General features: G+C 44.0%; 1 protein-coding gene across 1 annotated transcript in view; it reads left to right on the plus strand.

The window, feature by feature from the left end:
* Nucleotides 1–14,324, plus strand: part of LOC144894212 (alpha-aminoadipic semialdehyde synthase, mitochondrial-like) — a 165,667-nt gene that overhangs the window by 70,264 nt on the left and 81,079 nt on the right. The window contains exon 13 of the mRNA XM_078786315.1: nt 590–652. Within this exon, the coding sequence (XP_078642441.1) occupies nt 590–652 (63 nt within the window). The remainder of the gene's footprint in view (nt 1–589; nt 653–14,324) is intronic.

Below are 14,324 nucleotides of genomic sequence, written 5' to 3' on the forward strand. Positions count from 1 at the left end.
TAGTTTATTTATTAATTTAATTACTCCTTGCTTTAGTAATTTAATTACTTTGTATTTCAGCTGTGCTGTATATGGATAAGAGCTTAACTCAAATACTGTATAGTACTGTACTGGAATTCAACTCACTCCTGTGATGATGCGTCGTAGCTTTCAACAATTTATGACAAGAAAACACTCAACAAAGCTCCATCCATCTGAACAAACCCTTTCGCACTCCTTCTGAGTCACACGAGCCAGACTCTGTTTTGGTTACCACCTCACACTCAAAATATGAGTATATCAACACAAACTCTAACTCAGGACCCGCTCTGGCACACTGTCGCCTTGAAGCCAACACCATACTCATACACCACCTGATCACAAAGCTGCCCTCAACTCGCACAATACAGATAACTCTTCAACATATATTATTTTTAAGGTCTCTGGGAGAATCCAGTCGGAGTGACCGACTTCCTTGAGAGAACGCAGAGGAGTGTCCAGTGAGGATGCCAGAGGCTTCTTGATGATGATGATGATGATGATGATGATGATTATGGCATCAGAATTGATGTAATTGGAGCTGTCTTTGTCTCCTGCGTTCTGTTTACAGCTCGGTTCTGATGCCTCAAAACCCCTGAAAGATCAAACACAGTTTTCATCTACTGTTAGAAAGGTAAGTGACACAAGATGACTAATTGTATATTTTGTATTCATTTTGGCTCATACTTATTGGTCAGATGAGCTATGAGGCCTATCTTTTTACCGATGTATTTTTACATATAAAAAGAAAATATTTTGACCCCTTTCCCCATATTCCACATACTAGTGAGATACCCGTGCTATGCACGGGTGGGAGGCCAGAAGCAAACAGGCAATGCAGAAACGGCGAATGCTAAAGCATGAAACCAATAAATTCCACATTCCTGTAGCACCCTCAGTCGCATGTCAGACATGGACAGCAAGTTCGTGAAGGACTTCCATGAAAAATGTACCCATTCGCAAACAAACGGGTACGTTCACGTATAGAAACATCGATCGTTGGACCGTGGCGAATCTGTATATGGCGATCCACGAAGTTCACGTTGACAAAGTAGAAACCATCACGGCATGTCGTCATTTACTTGAACTCGATATCTCTTTTTTTCATTCCAAACAACATATCTCCAATCACAAATTAATCACAAAATAAACTTCTAACAACATTGTTAATGTTTCCTTCATTGTAAAAACTACCAAGTCAACAGTTAAATGGATTTTGAGCCGATAGCTGTTACGGCCTTGGCAAGATCGATGGAGACAGTGATCTGTTAGCGTATACACCGCCCAAATAGCTATGTGGAATTCTCTCATGAAGAGATTAAATCCACATTGTTTGAACTTTGGCCGAGGTCATTATTTACTTTTAATGATGTTTATATACGAATCAAAAAGGAGATAATTGGTTTTGGGTCGTCCTTTCCACATATCTCGTGGGATTGTGAGTTGGAGAGATGATCGTGATGGCGGGGAGGCGGTTGGCATTCTCTCAAGCAGGGATTCAACCCATGTCCTTATAAAAGGTCTTTGTCCGAGGTCACTGAGTCCGATCGGTGCAGCCGTGCGGTGCAGCTGTGCAGCGATCGGTGCAGCCGTTTGTGTGGCACCCGGGAAAATAACGTTATGTGGGAGTTCAAACCTGAAAATGCTGGAGGCCAAAGCTGAAATTGAAAAAACAATATAGCCTATTTTACTCCAGGAGATCCCAGGATTACCCACCCAAAATATCGTTGTGATCAGCCGTTTTTGCTGTACCTTCGAACGGACGGACAGACAGACAGACAGACGGACGGACATTTGGTGAATTATAGTAAGATGAATGATGTTCAAAACGTCATATGACCAAGATCACCTTTTTTCAAAATAGAGGGTATATATTATCGATCTATAATTCCAGCAATCTCTGTGTGTCTGTGTGTCTGTGTGTCTGTGTGTCTGTGTGTCTGTGTGTCTGTGTGTCTGTGACCGCTGTTTCTCGACAACCACGGGTCCGATATACTTGAAACTTGCCAGGTATATTGCTGGGGACCCGAGGATGTGCCTTTTCAAGGTTTGAAATTAATCGGACAAGTACTTACCGAGCTATGGCGATTTAGCCGTTCGCCGTTCGCTTTGGCGTTGCGAATGGACCAAACCATTCATGTAAATAGAGGGGGGGGGGGGGGGGGGGTTCTGTGGTCGTTCGCTTTGGCTTTGCGAATGGACCAAACCATTCATGTAAATAGAGGGGGGGGTTCTGTGGTCGTTCGCTTTGGCTTTGCGAATGGACCAAACCATTCATGTAAATAGAGGGGGGGGGGGGGGGGTTCTGTGGTCGTTGCGAATGGACCAAACCATTCACATCGAATCATCGAATCACATCGAATGGACCAAACCGTTCGCTTTGGACCAAACCATTGCATGTAAATAGAGGGGGGGGTTCTGTGGTCGTTGCGAATGGACCAAACCATTCATGTAAATAGAGGGGGGGGGGGGTTCTGTGGTCGTTACTGCCACGTGGTTTCAAAGTTTTTTTTTGTTGTTGTTGTTTGCACGCATGTTTTTTTGCACCCACGTACGGGCACGCCCTAGGATGTTTACACACACACACCCCTACACAAATTTTTTTTTTTTTTTTTTTTTGGCAAGGAACGGGCACCCACGTACGGGCACGTCCTAGCTTATATATAGTACGGGCATGCCCTAGTACATAACAAATCAGAAAAAACGTTTTATAAACATTTAAAAAAATGCAGGGATGGAATCCCCAAAAATCAACCAAACAAGGTAGGAATGAAAGACAATGTAGAAATGACACCACAATCCATTTACAGATTGCCATCACAAAGTTTGACATTCTTGCCATAGGTGACAATAGTAACAATTATATGAAGATGTCTATGTTAGAGGTAGTTGTAGATTTGTAGTGTGGGACGGTGTATATTTTATTTGTTGTGGGATTGAGATGGAAAAATGTCAAAAGTTGTGACGGCAATCCGAAAAAGGGTTGCGGTGTTGTATTGTGGTGTCATTCCTACCTTGCCATTCCTTCCAACATTGTTTGTTTTTTTGGGTGGGGGGGGGGGGGGGGATGGGGGGGATGTGGGGGGGGGGGATTTGGGGGGGGGGATGTGGGGGGGGGGATGTGGGGGGGGGGGATTCCATCCCGACATGTTTTTTTTTTCAAAATTTATAAAAAAAATTCTGACTTATTTAACTCAATTTTTCCCAATATGGATGCCAATGACATCATCATCTCGTAAATTATTTTGAGGGGCGTTTACATGGGGAACTCCTTTTTGGAACTCCGCGACCCCACTGCCCCTGTCAGTGATATATCTCATACAAGTCACTTCCCTATTTCCCTTAATACCCCATACAATATTCCCATCAATTCTGTCTCCACTCAGACATTATGCTACCCTGTTACTGTTATCCTTCACTTTTGGAGTTATGTATTTATTTTGTAGGCCAACAAGGCAGAATTTTTCTTTATCCTATCCTTTATCTGCTCCTTCCCTAATATTATATCACCATACTCTGAAAAAAATCTGCCTATCCTCCCGATCTGCCTTCCTTTCTCTCCCAAACTCCGCTCACCTCCTTTCCTTCTCATATCATCAAACATTCTCTTCTTTTCCTCAATTTTCTGGATGATCTGGCCATTATTCATCGCAAATCTGCTGAACTGTTGGAACGGAAGAACGCAAGGAACTGCAGAAACTTCCAAGAACGCACGAAATTCCGTGTCTGACGATCATTTAAAAAAATTTCCTGGGGGAGGATCCATAGATCCCCCTTCACCCCCCCCCCCCCCGGTGCTATGGCGTGCACCCCTCCGTCTTGAAATTCCTGGATCCGCCTCTGCTACCTCTACATATAAAATAAAGAGATACCTCCATTCCTATATCCTCTTCCCTTCTGTTCCTTAACTCGAAGTTGAGGTTTCCAATTTCTTCCCTCCTTGCCCATCCCTACCACTTGTAAGTGTAATAAATAGATGCTTTATAAAGGGGTCACATGATCACATGTATTTTCCTAAGGAGGAGGAACTGCACGATTTGCTTGAACAATATCACGCATGCAGTACATGGAAAGGTGAATTTACACACAGGAGCAGGATTTAGCAGTAGCCCATACCTACTGAGGATCTGTACAATTACCATATCAAACCCCTCTGGCTCAGTTTCTACCCACCAGGCCTGGATGTGGGTATTTACTATCTGCTCCCATTTGTGCAGATGCACTGATGTGGGCTGAGGCCAAAAAGCACAAATTACGTCTCGTCTGGTCATCATCAGCCTGGGCACATATCGCTCAAAGAGGCTGGCGATAAGTCACCAGAAACTACTGATGACAGGGCATTCCCATATGACATGGCGTACTGTTTTGTCCACGGTACAGCAAGATCAAGGGCACTGGATTACAGTTGCTATTTACCTCTGATACCTCCACACCTGTACCCTGAGGCAATTATGGGCAGTCTGATAGACAAAGTCCTTGTTGACATTCAGGACAAACAAGGGACAAGCATTTTGCCAGATTTTATTTAGCAGCATGTATCGAGAGAGGGTGCCCATGTAAGATGCACACCTCCAAATCTTGAAGTACCTCCTTTGGATGCAGATGCTACGAAGGATGTGCCAACCGCCAAACTAATGGTTGTCAATATGGTACAAAAGTCAAGGAATTTCATTCCCAAGCAAAGGTTTCAAAGCATCTGAAAATGCCACAGTTACAATTCTGAGAAGGGCCAAGACATAGGGAGAGGGGCCATCCATTTACACCTCTGAGAAGCGGCTCCAAGCAGAATAACAAAATTATGCACCAGTAGGCAAACTGGGTCTCCTTGACACAATTGGCTCCATTAATAAGACATGGTAACAGATATACTGTATATGCTAAGAAAGGATTTGTTACACCCTTTACACCCAAGCATGGGCTCATTTCAACCACCTTCTTCTCCTCCGCTTTGCTCTGGTGCCCCCAGAAAAAGCTGAAAAACAGCTTCTCCAGAGCCGACCACACAACAATAGGCAAACCAAGTTTGAACAACATCAGTGAATAGTGCGGGAGCCCAGAAACATTTGTTTCACATCTCGAGTACAAAAGGTTTGAGGCCTGGAATATATGCATCTATGATAGGAGACCCCAAAAAGGCAATTCTTAAGTTCTGCAATTCTGCACAGCAACCAGGGGGCGCCACCAAAGACCCCTAAATGTGACTCTTAATTCACAATTTGAGTACATCTTTCAAACTTGTCTTAAAATGTTCTCTATAGGAGTGGAAATCAGAATTCCCAATTCTTAAGTTTTCAATTTGTGTATTAGGTCGCTTAAGAACGACCTAATTAATGCTAATTAACGCTAATTAGCATTTTTAATTCACAATTTGAGTACATCCATGAAACATATGGCAATGTATTCCTTAGGTCATCCTAAATCAAGATCAGTCATTCTTAAGTATCCATTTCATGTATTAACCCACTTAAGAACGCAAAATGTACTCATTGACCCCGTCCCTGGCAAGGTGAGTGTTAATTCACAATTTGAGTACATCTTTCAAATTGGTCCCAAACTGTTCAGTAGATCATCGTGAATCAAGAACAGCAATTCTTATGTGTCCATTTCATGCATCAACCCACTTAAGAATGCAGTCAGTATTGTAACGGAATTTGGGTTGTCACTGGCTGCTATCCCCCCTCCACTCCCTGGCTGGCCCTCCCTTATATGCAAGGGAGGGGCTGGAGTGCTGACCTGAGGGCAGGCCCCAAGTAGACACCCACACCAGTGCTGAGCATGCACACACCTGTCTGGCTGGCCGGATCGAGGGTGTTCAGTTTTGGTTAAGGAAGGAGTTTTGGCCTCCCAGCCAATGGGGAGGCTTCTTCCCTAACTTGAGCCAATTACACCCTAAACAGGAAGTGCCTCTCTACAGAAATGACTGTCCTGCAGTGAATAACTGGGACCAATATACAACATTGTTTGGGGAATAATAACCAGTGACTTAAAGGGAAATATTAACACATTATCAATCCAGGTTTGTGACACTATCTTGAGGGACGAACTTTCTGGGACACCCTGTAGAGGGAGTTGTCGGTTTATCATAGGACCTAATCATGGGGAATCTCCTGCTCTTTCCCTCCATAGATTCTCTGAATCGGCTGCAGAATGTCTGATGTTGCCTGCAATGCCTAGATCACTGCTTAGGTAAGTCAACAAATAGGGTTAGGGTTTGGGGTTAGGTGGCAAAACCCCGGCAGAGGTTGTAGAAGGTGACGACTCCTTGGATGGACATAAATGTGGGGCATTGCTATGGTGAACATCACTGGCGGCTTTAACAGGTGGCGTTTGGGATGAGATGGCGGTAAAGTTCTTGTAACAAGAAACATGGTAACCCTAACCCTAACCCTAACCCAACCCTAACCCTAACCCTAACCCAACCCTAACCCTAACCCAACAAACAATACTATGCTGTAGGCCTAATAAGCATTCGGGGCCGATACAGAATTATGTAGCCCTAGGCCTAGGTGGCGCGCAGGAAATGTCCAGGCAGATGAGGGTATCCAAAGTTCTGTATGCATACCGATTTCAGGTTCGAACCACAGCTGAGTAGAAAATAATGACTTATTGCCTCAAAATTTGAAATAACTTCTTTTGGATTTCACTGACCAAAACTGACTGACTCGCCATGCTCACTGACCACCCGCTGTGATTTTATTTTTCAGACAATGATTTGAAACATGCAACCATGGAATCGGCCACCAATACTACGCCTACTGTCCAGCCTACTGTCCAGCCTACTGTCCAGCCTACTGTTTCATCATTGGAACGCAGATGTATTCTTCACATCCAACGCAGTGCAGACAAGAAAGCTCGTCCAGACGTTCTACCTTTCAAGGATACGCAATGGGAAGCAGTAGAAACAGCAGCAGCTAATAGACGGCAAAAGCAACATTTCCAGGACTCTGTCTATTGTGGTGTAGTTCAGAGATTGCCTACGTCTCCTGCTGAAATGGATGGTTACCATGTTTCTTGTTACAAGAACTTTACCGCCATCTCATCCCAAACGCCGCCTGTTAAAGCCGTTGTTTTGGAAGGTGGTCACTGCAAATGCTTGCATTAAACCCAACCCACATAATAGGCAATACATCATTGCCAATGGCATGGCTCATCATCCACACGAGGTCCAGGTGGCGAGCCTTGTTGCTAACATCTGGAAGGCTGTAGACTGCAGTGTTTTTGTAACTGAACTTCGTCATCTTTGGTATCTTCCTATATGGCTGGAGTGCAGTATCTGTACTCTCAAGGGTTCTCTTCCTTTTGCCTGTCTTTACTTGCCGAGCACTAGTTGAGGTTGAAACTGCCATGACAGCAGATGCTTCACGTTCTTCATCAGGTGCTGGCACATTTTGGTACAGAATACCCATGGTATCGTGCAGCGAATTGGCTCCAGACATGGTTTGAGTCATCTCATCGAAATTGTCGAAGGCTAATCCGACTGGTTTACCTACGACTGTTCCTTTTGGACAAGCAAGCTTCTGTTCTTGAATGGATTCAGCTGTGGCAGTTTCAACTTCTTCCAATGTGTTGTAGCTTAAACAGTGACCAAACCTGTTCAGGACTTGAACCATTTTTTTACTGCCAGTGACCGACTTAACACTCATACCAAGAGCTACATGTTTTGCAGGTTTTGCACGACCCCGTTGTACAATGAACAAGGCATCCTGACTAGACGAATTTGCGCGGCGCTTTACTGACTCTGTATATCGCTCTGGTTTTAGCCCTCCGTACAAAATATTGAAAAAATCTACTACAAGTTTTGGGGGTGACGAGTCCCCGTTTCTTAAATCCTCCAATGTCGGACATTCAGGAAGGTCGACCTTTTCAACCTTGAGCAACTGGTTGCGCAAAAGCAATGCTGCTTTGGCGATTGTTCTCTCATCAGTAGATGTGTAATCATATACAACACGAATTGCATCATCTGCGGTTTCTGCATTATATAAGATGTTTCCAAGCCTTTTCCCAAGTGAACTCTGTATCTTTATGCGCGCTTTGAAGTGACTCATCAATGTCCTAGAGAGGCTGAAGGCGCTTCCCCTGGGCGTTTCTGCGGATGCCGAACAAATATCAAGATAACGTTCATATACAGAATTAAGAAGTTCAGGTCTGTTGTCTATTATTACAGATTGCTCAATGTATGCAAAAATGTCCAACACACTGGTCTCAGAAGGCGTTTTTGTTTCACGTGTGTCCTTTTGGGAAACTCGATTGGCTGACAACAAATACGCACTTTTACATGAATGATGGTAGTGGGCCTCCTTGGCAATTAAATCCGTATCAACTACTTTTGGAATAACCTTACTGTCATTTAATGTCTTTGCTGCATTTTGGATCGATACACCGGCTTCAATGGTTTCACATCTTCCCAACAGTTCGACGCTTCCACCTTTGAGTCGTTTTATCTTTTTCTCACAGAATAGACAAACAGGTGGCAAAATCCCGGCAGATGATGTAGAAGGTGCCGACTCCTTGGATGGACGTAAATGTGGGGCATTGCTACGGTGAACATCACTGGCGGCTTTAACAGGCGGCGTTTGGGATGAGATGGCGGTAAAGTTCTTGTAACAAGAAACATGGTAACCATCCATTTCAGCAGGAGACGTAGGCAATCTCTGAACTACACCACAATAGACAGAGTCCTGGAAATGTTGCTTTTGCCGTCTATTAGCTGCTGCTGTTTCTACTGCTTCCCATTGCGTATCCTTGAAAGGTAGAACGTCTGGACGAGCTTTCTTGTCTGCACTGCGTTGGATGTGAAGAATACATCTGCGTTCCAATGATGAAACAGTAGGCTGGACAGTAGGCTGGACAGTAGGCTGGACAGTAGGCGTAGTATTGGTGGCCGATTCCATGGTTGCATGTTTCAAATCATTGTCTGAAAAATAAAATCACAGCGGGTGGTCAGTGAGCATGGCGAGTCAGTCAGTTTTGGTCAGTGAAATCCAAAAGAAGTTATTTCAAATTTTGAGGCAATAAGTCATTATTTTCTACTCAGCTGTGGTTCGAACCTGAAATCGGTATGCATACAGAACTTTGGATACCCTCATCTGCCTGGACATTTCCTGCGCGCCACCTAGGCCTAGGGCTACATAATTCTGTATCGGCCCCGAATGCTTATTAGGCCTACAGCATAGTATTGTTTGTTGGGTTAGGGTTAGGGTTGGGTTAGGGTTAGGGTTAGGGTTAGGGTTGGGTTAGGGTTAGGGTTAGGGTTACCATGTTTCTTGTTACAAGAACTTTACCGCCATCTCATCCCAAACGCCACCTGTTAAAGCCGCCAGTGATGTTCACCATAGCAATGCCCCACATTTATGTCCATCCAAGGAGTCGTCACCTTCTACAACCTCTGCCGGGGTTTTGCCACCTAACCCCAAACCCTAACCCTATTTGTTGACTTACCTAAGCAGTGATCTAGGCATTGCAGGCAACATCAGACATTCTGCAGCCGATTCAGAGAATCTATGGAGGGAAAGAGCAGGAGATTCCCCATGATTAGGTCCTATGATAAACCGACAACTCCCTCTACAGGGTGTCCCAGAAAGTTCGTCCCTCAAGATAGTGTCACAAACCTGGATTGATAATGTGTTAATATTTCCCTTTAAGTCACTGGTTATTATTCCCCAAACAATGTTGTATATTGGTCCCAGTTATTCACTGCAGGACAGTCATTTCTGTAGAGAGGCACTTCCTGTTTAGGGTGTAATTGGCTCAAGTTAGGGAAGAAGCCTCCCCATTGGCTGGGAGGCCAAAACTCCTTCCTTAACCAAAACTGAACACCCTCGATCCGGCCAGCCAGACAGGTGTGTGCATGCTCAGCACTGGTGTGGGTGTCTACTTGGGGCCTGCCCTCAGGTCAGCACTCCAGCCCCTCCCTTGCATATAAGGGAGGGCCAGCCAGGGAGTGGAGGGGGGATAGCAGCCAGTGACAACCCAAATTCCGTTACAATACTGACTGCATTCTTAAGTGGGTTGATGCATGAAATGGACACATAAGAATTGCTGTTCTTGATTCACGATGATCTACTGAACAGTTTGGGACCAATTTGAAAGATGTACTCAAATTGTGAATTAACACTCACCTTGCCAGGGACGGGGTCAATGAGTACATTTTGCGTTCTTAAGTGGGTTAATACATGAAATGGATACTTAAGAATGACTGATCTTGATTTAGGATGACCTAAGGAATACATTGCCATATGTTTCATGGATGTACTCAAATTGTGAATTAAAAATGCTAATTAGCGTTAATTAGCATTAATTAGGTCGTTCTTAAGCGACCTAATACACAAATTGAAAACTTAAGAATTGGGAATTCTGATTTCCACTCCTATAGAGAACATTTTAAGACAAGTTTGAAAGATGTACTCAAATTGTGAATTAAGAGTCACATTTAGGGGTCTTTGGTGGCGCCCCCTGGTTGCTGTGCAGAATTGCAGAACTTAAGAATTGCCTTTTTGGGGTCTCCTATCATAGATGCATATATTCCAGGCCTCAAACCTTTTGTACTCGAGATGTGAAACAAATGTTTCTGGGCTCCCGCACTAGAATGCATGTCTGAGAAATGGTTGAGGACGTGTTCAACATCGGGTTTTTTACAACTAAAATGGCCCCAGTCGGTCATCTTTGATTGCATCGCAAAACAAAATGATGTGCATATGTATGCCAACATGTATTCTCTTTGTACCAAGTATGAACAAAATCGGTCCTTGCATGTCTGAGATATAGTTGCGGACGGAAGAGAGACGATCCATAAGCCCCTGTTTCGGACTCAGTCCAACGGGAGCTAATAGGAATATGAGATCCTTTAGAAGGCAGGGGTAGGCCTTTAGTCCCATCAAAACCTGCAATATTATGACCAACCTATGTTTTGTGCTCTATCCATTAAAAAAACATGAGTGTCAAGCAAGGAAGCAGCACGTGCCATTTTAAAAGGTATGGCTTGGCCAGGGTTTCAACCACCGACCTCCTATGGGGACCTTTTTCGTAATGAATATACCTCGTCTTGGGGTTGAATTCTTCTGGTTCTGCTTGCCCCCGTTTGATGGCTTAGATTGGTTGTAGTGTCATTTGGAGAATCCGGCTTACGCTCCCGCTTGGGACCAACTGTTGCTTCAATTCAATTAAATTCAACGAGGACAAAAAAAGCCAGTGTTACAATTATTTTATTAGATATATTAAGTAATTAAGACAAATAAATATCTATTTGAAAAACACAAATGATAAACATTTACTATAATTACTACAGAGAAAATTAAAATAAATAAATATAAAGATTTTTTACCTGCATAGTCTTTTTTTAGAAGGTATGGTTCATCGAGATGAGATCTGAAATGCAAGTTCAGCGTAATTTCCGTATAAGGTGTGGAAGGAATCCGCCATCGTGGACTAGTATCCGAGAGTGGTAAAGGAGGTTTAAGGAGATTGGAAGTTGTCAGAAACAGAAAAGTACCGGTCAACCAAGTACAAGTGCAGCAGACATTGAACGAGTGTGTGAATTATTTCAACAAAGTCCCAGAAAATCAATCTGACGCATATCAAGAGAACTGGGACTACCAACCACCACTGTACACAGGATTTTACATTAAAGATTGAAGCTTTATACCTACAAGGTGTAGATTCTGCAGGATGCAAAGCAAATGATGGACCCAAATGCAAGATGTTTGCCTTGGAAATGCTCAGTCACAAACAGGATGAAGAAGATTACCTGATAAAGGTCATGTACACATACGAAGCTTGTTTTCATGTATCGGGGAAGGACAACCAGCACAATGTGAGGATCTGGGCTTCTGAAAACCCTCACGTGGTCATTGAACATATACGTGACAGCCCAAAGGTCAATGTGTGGTGTGGCCTTCTCCATGACCACTAGGTAGGTCTGATTTTCTTTGCGGAGGATACAGTGACCTCAACATTTACATGAACATGTTGGAAGGATTTGCCTTCTCACAAATTGAAGACCTGCAACCCGATACCATTTTCAACAGGTCGGCGCTCCCCTCATTGGGTCTTAGTCGTTTGAGCCGTCCTGGATGAAAAATTTCCAGGTCACTGGATTGGCCGAAACGGACCAACCGCCTGGCCCTACGATCACCAGACATAACCTCCCTTGATTTTTTTTCTGTGCGGGTTTGTCAACGATGTTGTCTACAACACTTAGGTGGCACACCTGCAGGATCTTCATTCTCAGATCACAGCTGCATACCGACTGGTGGGACGCAAACATGCTGAGCCGAACATGGCAAGATCTCATGTACCACCTTGATGTCCTGCGTGTGACAAACGGAGCTCACATTGAAGTGTATTGATGGTGTGCACAAAACTTTGAGTTTCTGTATCATATAAACCAAAGGGTATCATTGTAACTTTTGTGGTTCTAAATATATTAACAACCAAAGATGTCCGGAACTTTTTGGAACACCCAGTATTAATATAACTATAAAAATTATACCTGTAAAAAACAAATCTTCCAACATAGAATCAAACCTCATGTTTGGAACTCCACAATGTTGAGCTCTAGCTGGCAAGTTAAGCAAGGTAAACGAGAAATACACGAGTATTAGTAAAGTAAAGTAAACGAGGAATACACAAGTCTTGCTGACATTTTGTGTTCTCACTGTGGTGAATTGAAATTACATAATTTCGTACTTGAATTTCACTTTTAAAGAACTCCAAGGTGTACTTTGTGTTTGTGTGTTTGGTGTACTTTATCCTTGCCGTCAGCCTGGACATGCCCGGACATATCCAGAGACTTCCGTAGACGCCCAGAGAACAAATGAGTCGGAATTGCGCTATACTAAGCTATGGGTGTGCCGTCCCTCAGATGGACGTTAAACTGGGCATCACATCTGGCAGATTTACTCCTCCATCCCCTCCTCAGTCTTCCCTTCCCCTCCCCATCCTCATTCCCCCCTTCCTCTCTCTCTCTGCCCCCCATCTCTCTATGTCTCTCTCTCTCTCCCACCTCTTTCTCCTCCCCCCATCATCACCCCTTCGCTCTCCCACTCTCCCCGCTCGCCCTCCCTCTCTCCCCGCTCGCCCTCCCTCTCTCTTTCTCTCACTTCCATCCCTCTTCTCGCACCCCCTCCCTCCCGGAGTGCACAGTATCGTGACATGTGGTGATGCTTCACTCTCACACCCTTTCCCACCCTCCCTCCCCTCCTCTGCCTCTCCATCCTTCCCTCCCCTCCTCTGCCTCTACACCCCGCCTCTCCCTCTCCACAACTTTCCCTCCCCCCCTTCCTGTCTCTCTCCTTCCCACTCTCTACCTCCAGACCGTAAATTATCATAAATGAAGTGCATGGGGTATTCGTGAACCCTTTAGGCCTACCGTCTAGGTGTTTCGGCTTCGTTGTGCTGGTTTTTTTAATGCTCTTTGGGGCCAAAAACGTGACTATTTTACATGCTTTTTACCTGTGACATGTCTCAGGTTTACAAGACCTTCGCTTTGTTGTTGTAGGCTATCAGCTAGGGGGGGTCAACCGGTATCAAATTGAGGGAGTAAGGCTAATAATGATTTTTGACAAGGTTTTTACCTCTAGAATAAGAAAATATGTGATAGCAAATTCAACGATGTCGCTAAATGTGTGTTATCACCCATTTTCAAAATGGCCGCCACTTTACATACAAAATTTAACGTTGTTGTTGTTTTGTTTGCTTTTTTTTCTGTAGGAACGGTGGTCGGAGCAACGAGCAACGGAGTAGATAGAAAGTAGATGCTATACGATTAGAATAGAAATAATAGTACACACCAAGTGATGAGGTCTGTTAATTTTCCAAAATGAACAGCGCCACAGAAAGCAAAGAATGCGTTATACACATGACAAAATCGGATGACGATGATCATCTGGTGAGCCCACAAAACTACACATCTTGGTTGACATTACTGGAAGCGGCTAAGGTTAGGAACCATGAACATATCATCAATATTGCCGAGGGGCTTGAGGGCAATGAAGTGCCAGAAATATTCTACCACCGAAAATGTAGGAGCCTGTTCACCATGAAACGAGATTTAAACATGCTAAAGAGGAAAGCCAATGAAGACACTGAATCTGAAGCAGGAGGTAGCAGCGCTCCCAAAAGGCCATGTAGGAGATCATCAGTAGAGAAAAGAGTGTATGATACGGAGTGCATCTTCTGTCGCAGAGACAAGTATGTGAAGGGTCTCATACACGTGAAAAACTTTCACAAGTTGTTCAACTCAGAGCAGATGAAAGATTGAGAGAATGTGCAATAAAGAAAAATGACAAGGATATGATAGCGCTTACCAG

Source organism: Myxine glutinosa, chromosome 11, assembly GCF_964187855.1.
Source record: "Myxine glutinosa chromosome 11, kmMyxGlut1.1, whole genome shotgun sequence".
In the NCBI taxonomy this organism is placed as follows: Eukaryota; Metazoa; Chordata; class Myxini; order Myxiniformes; family Myxinidae; genus Myxine; species Myxine glutinosa.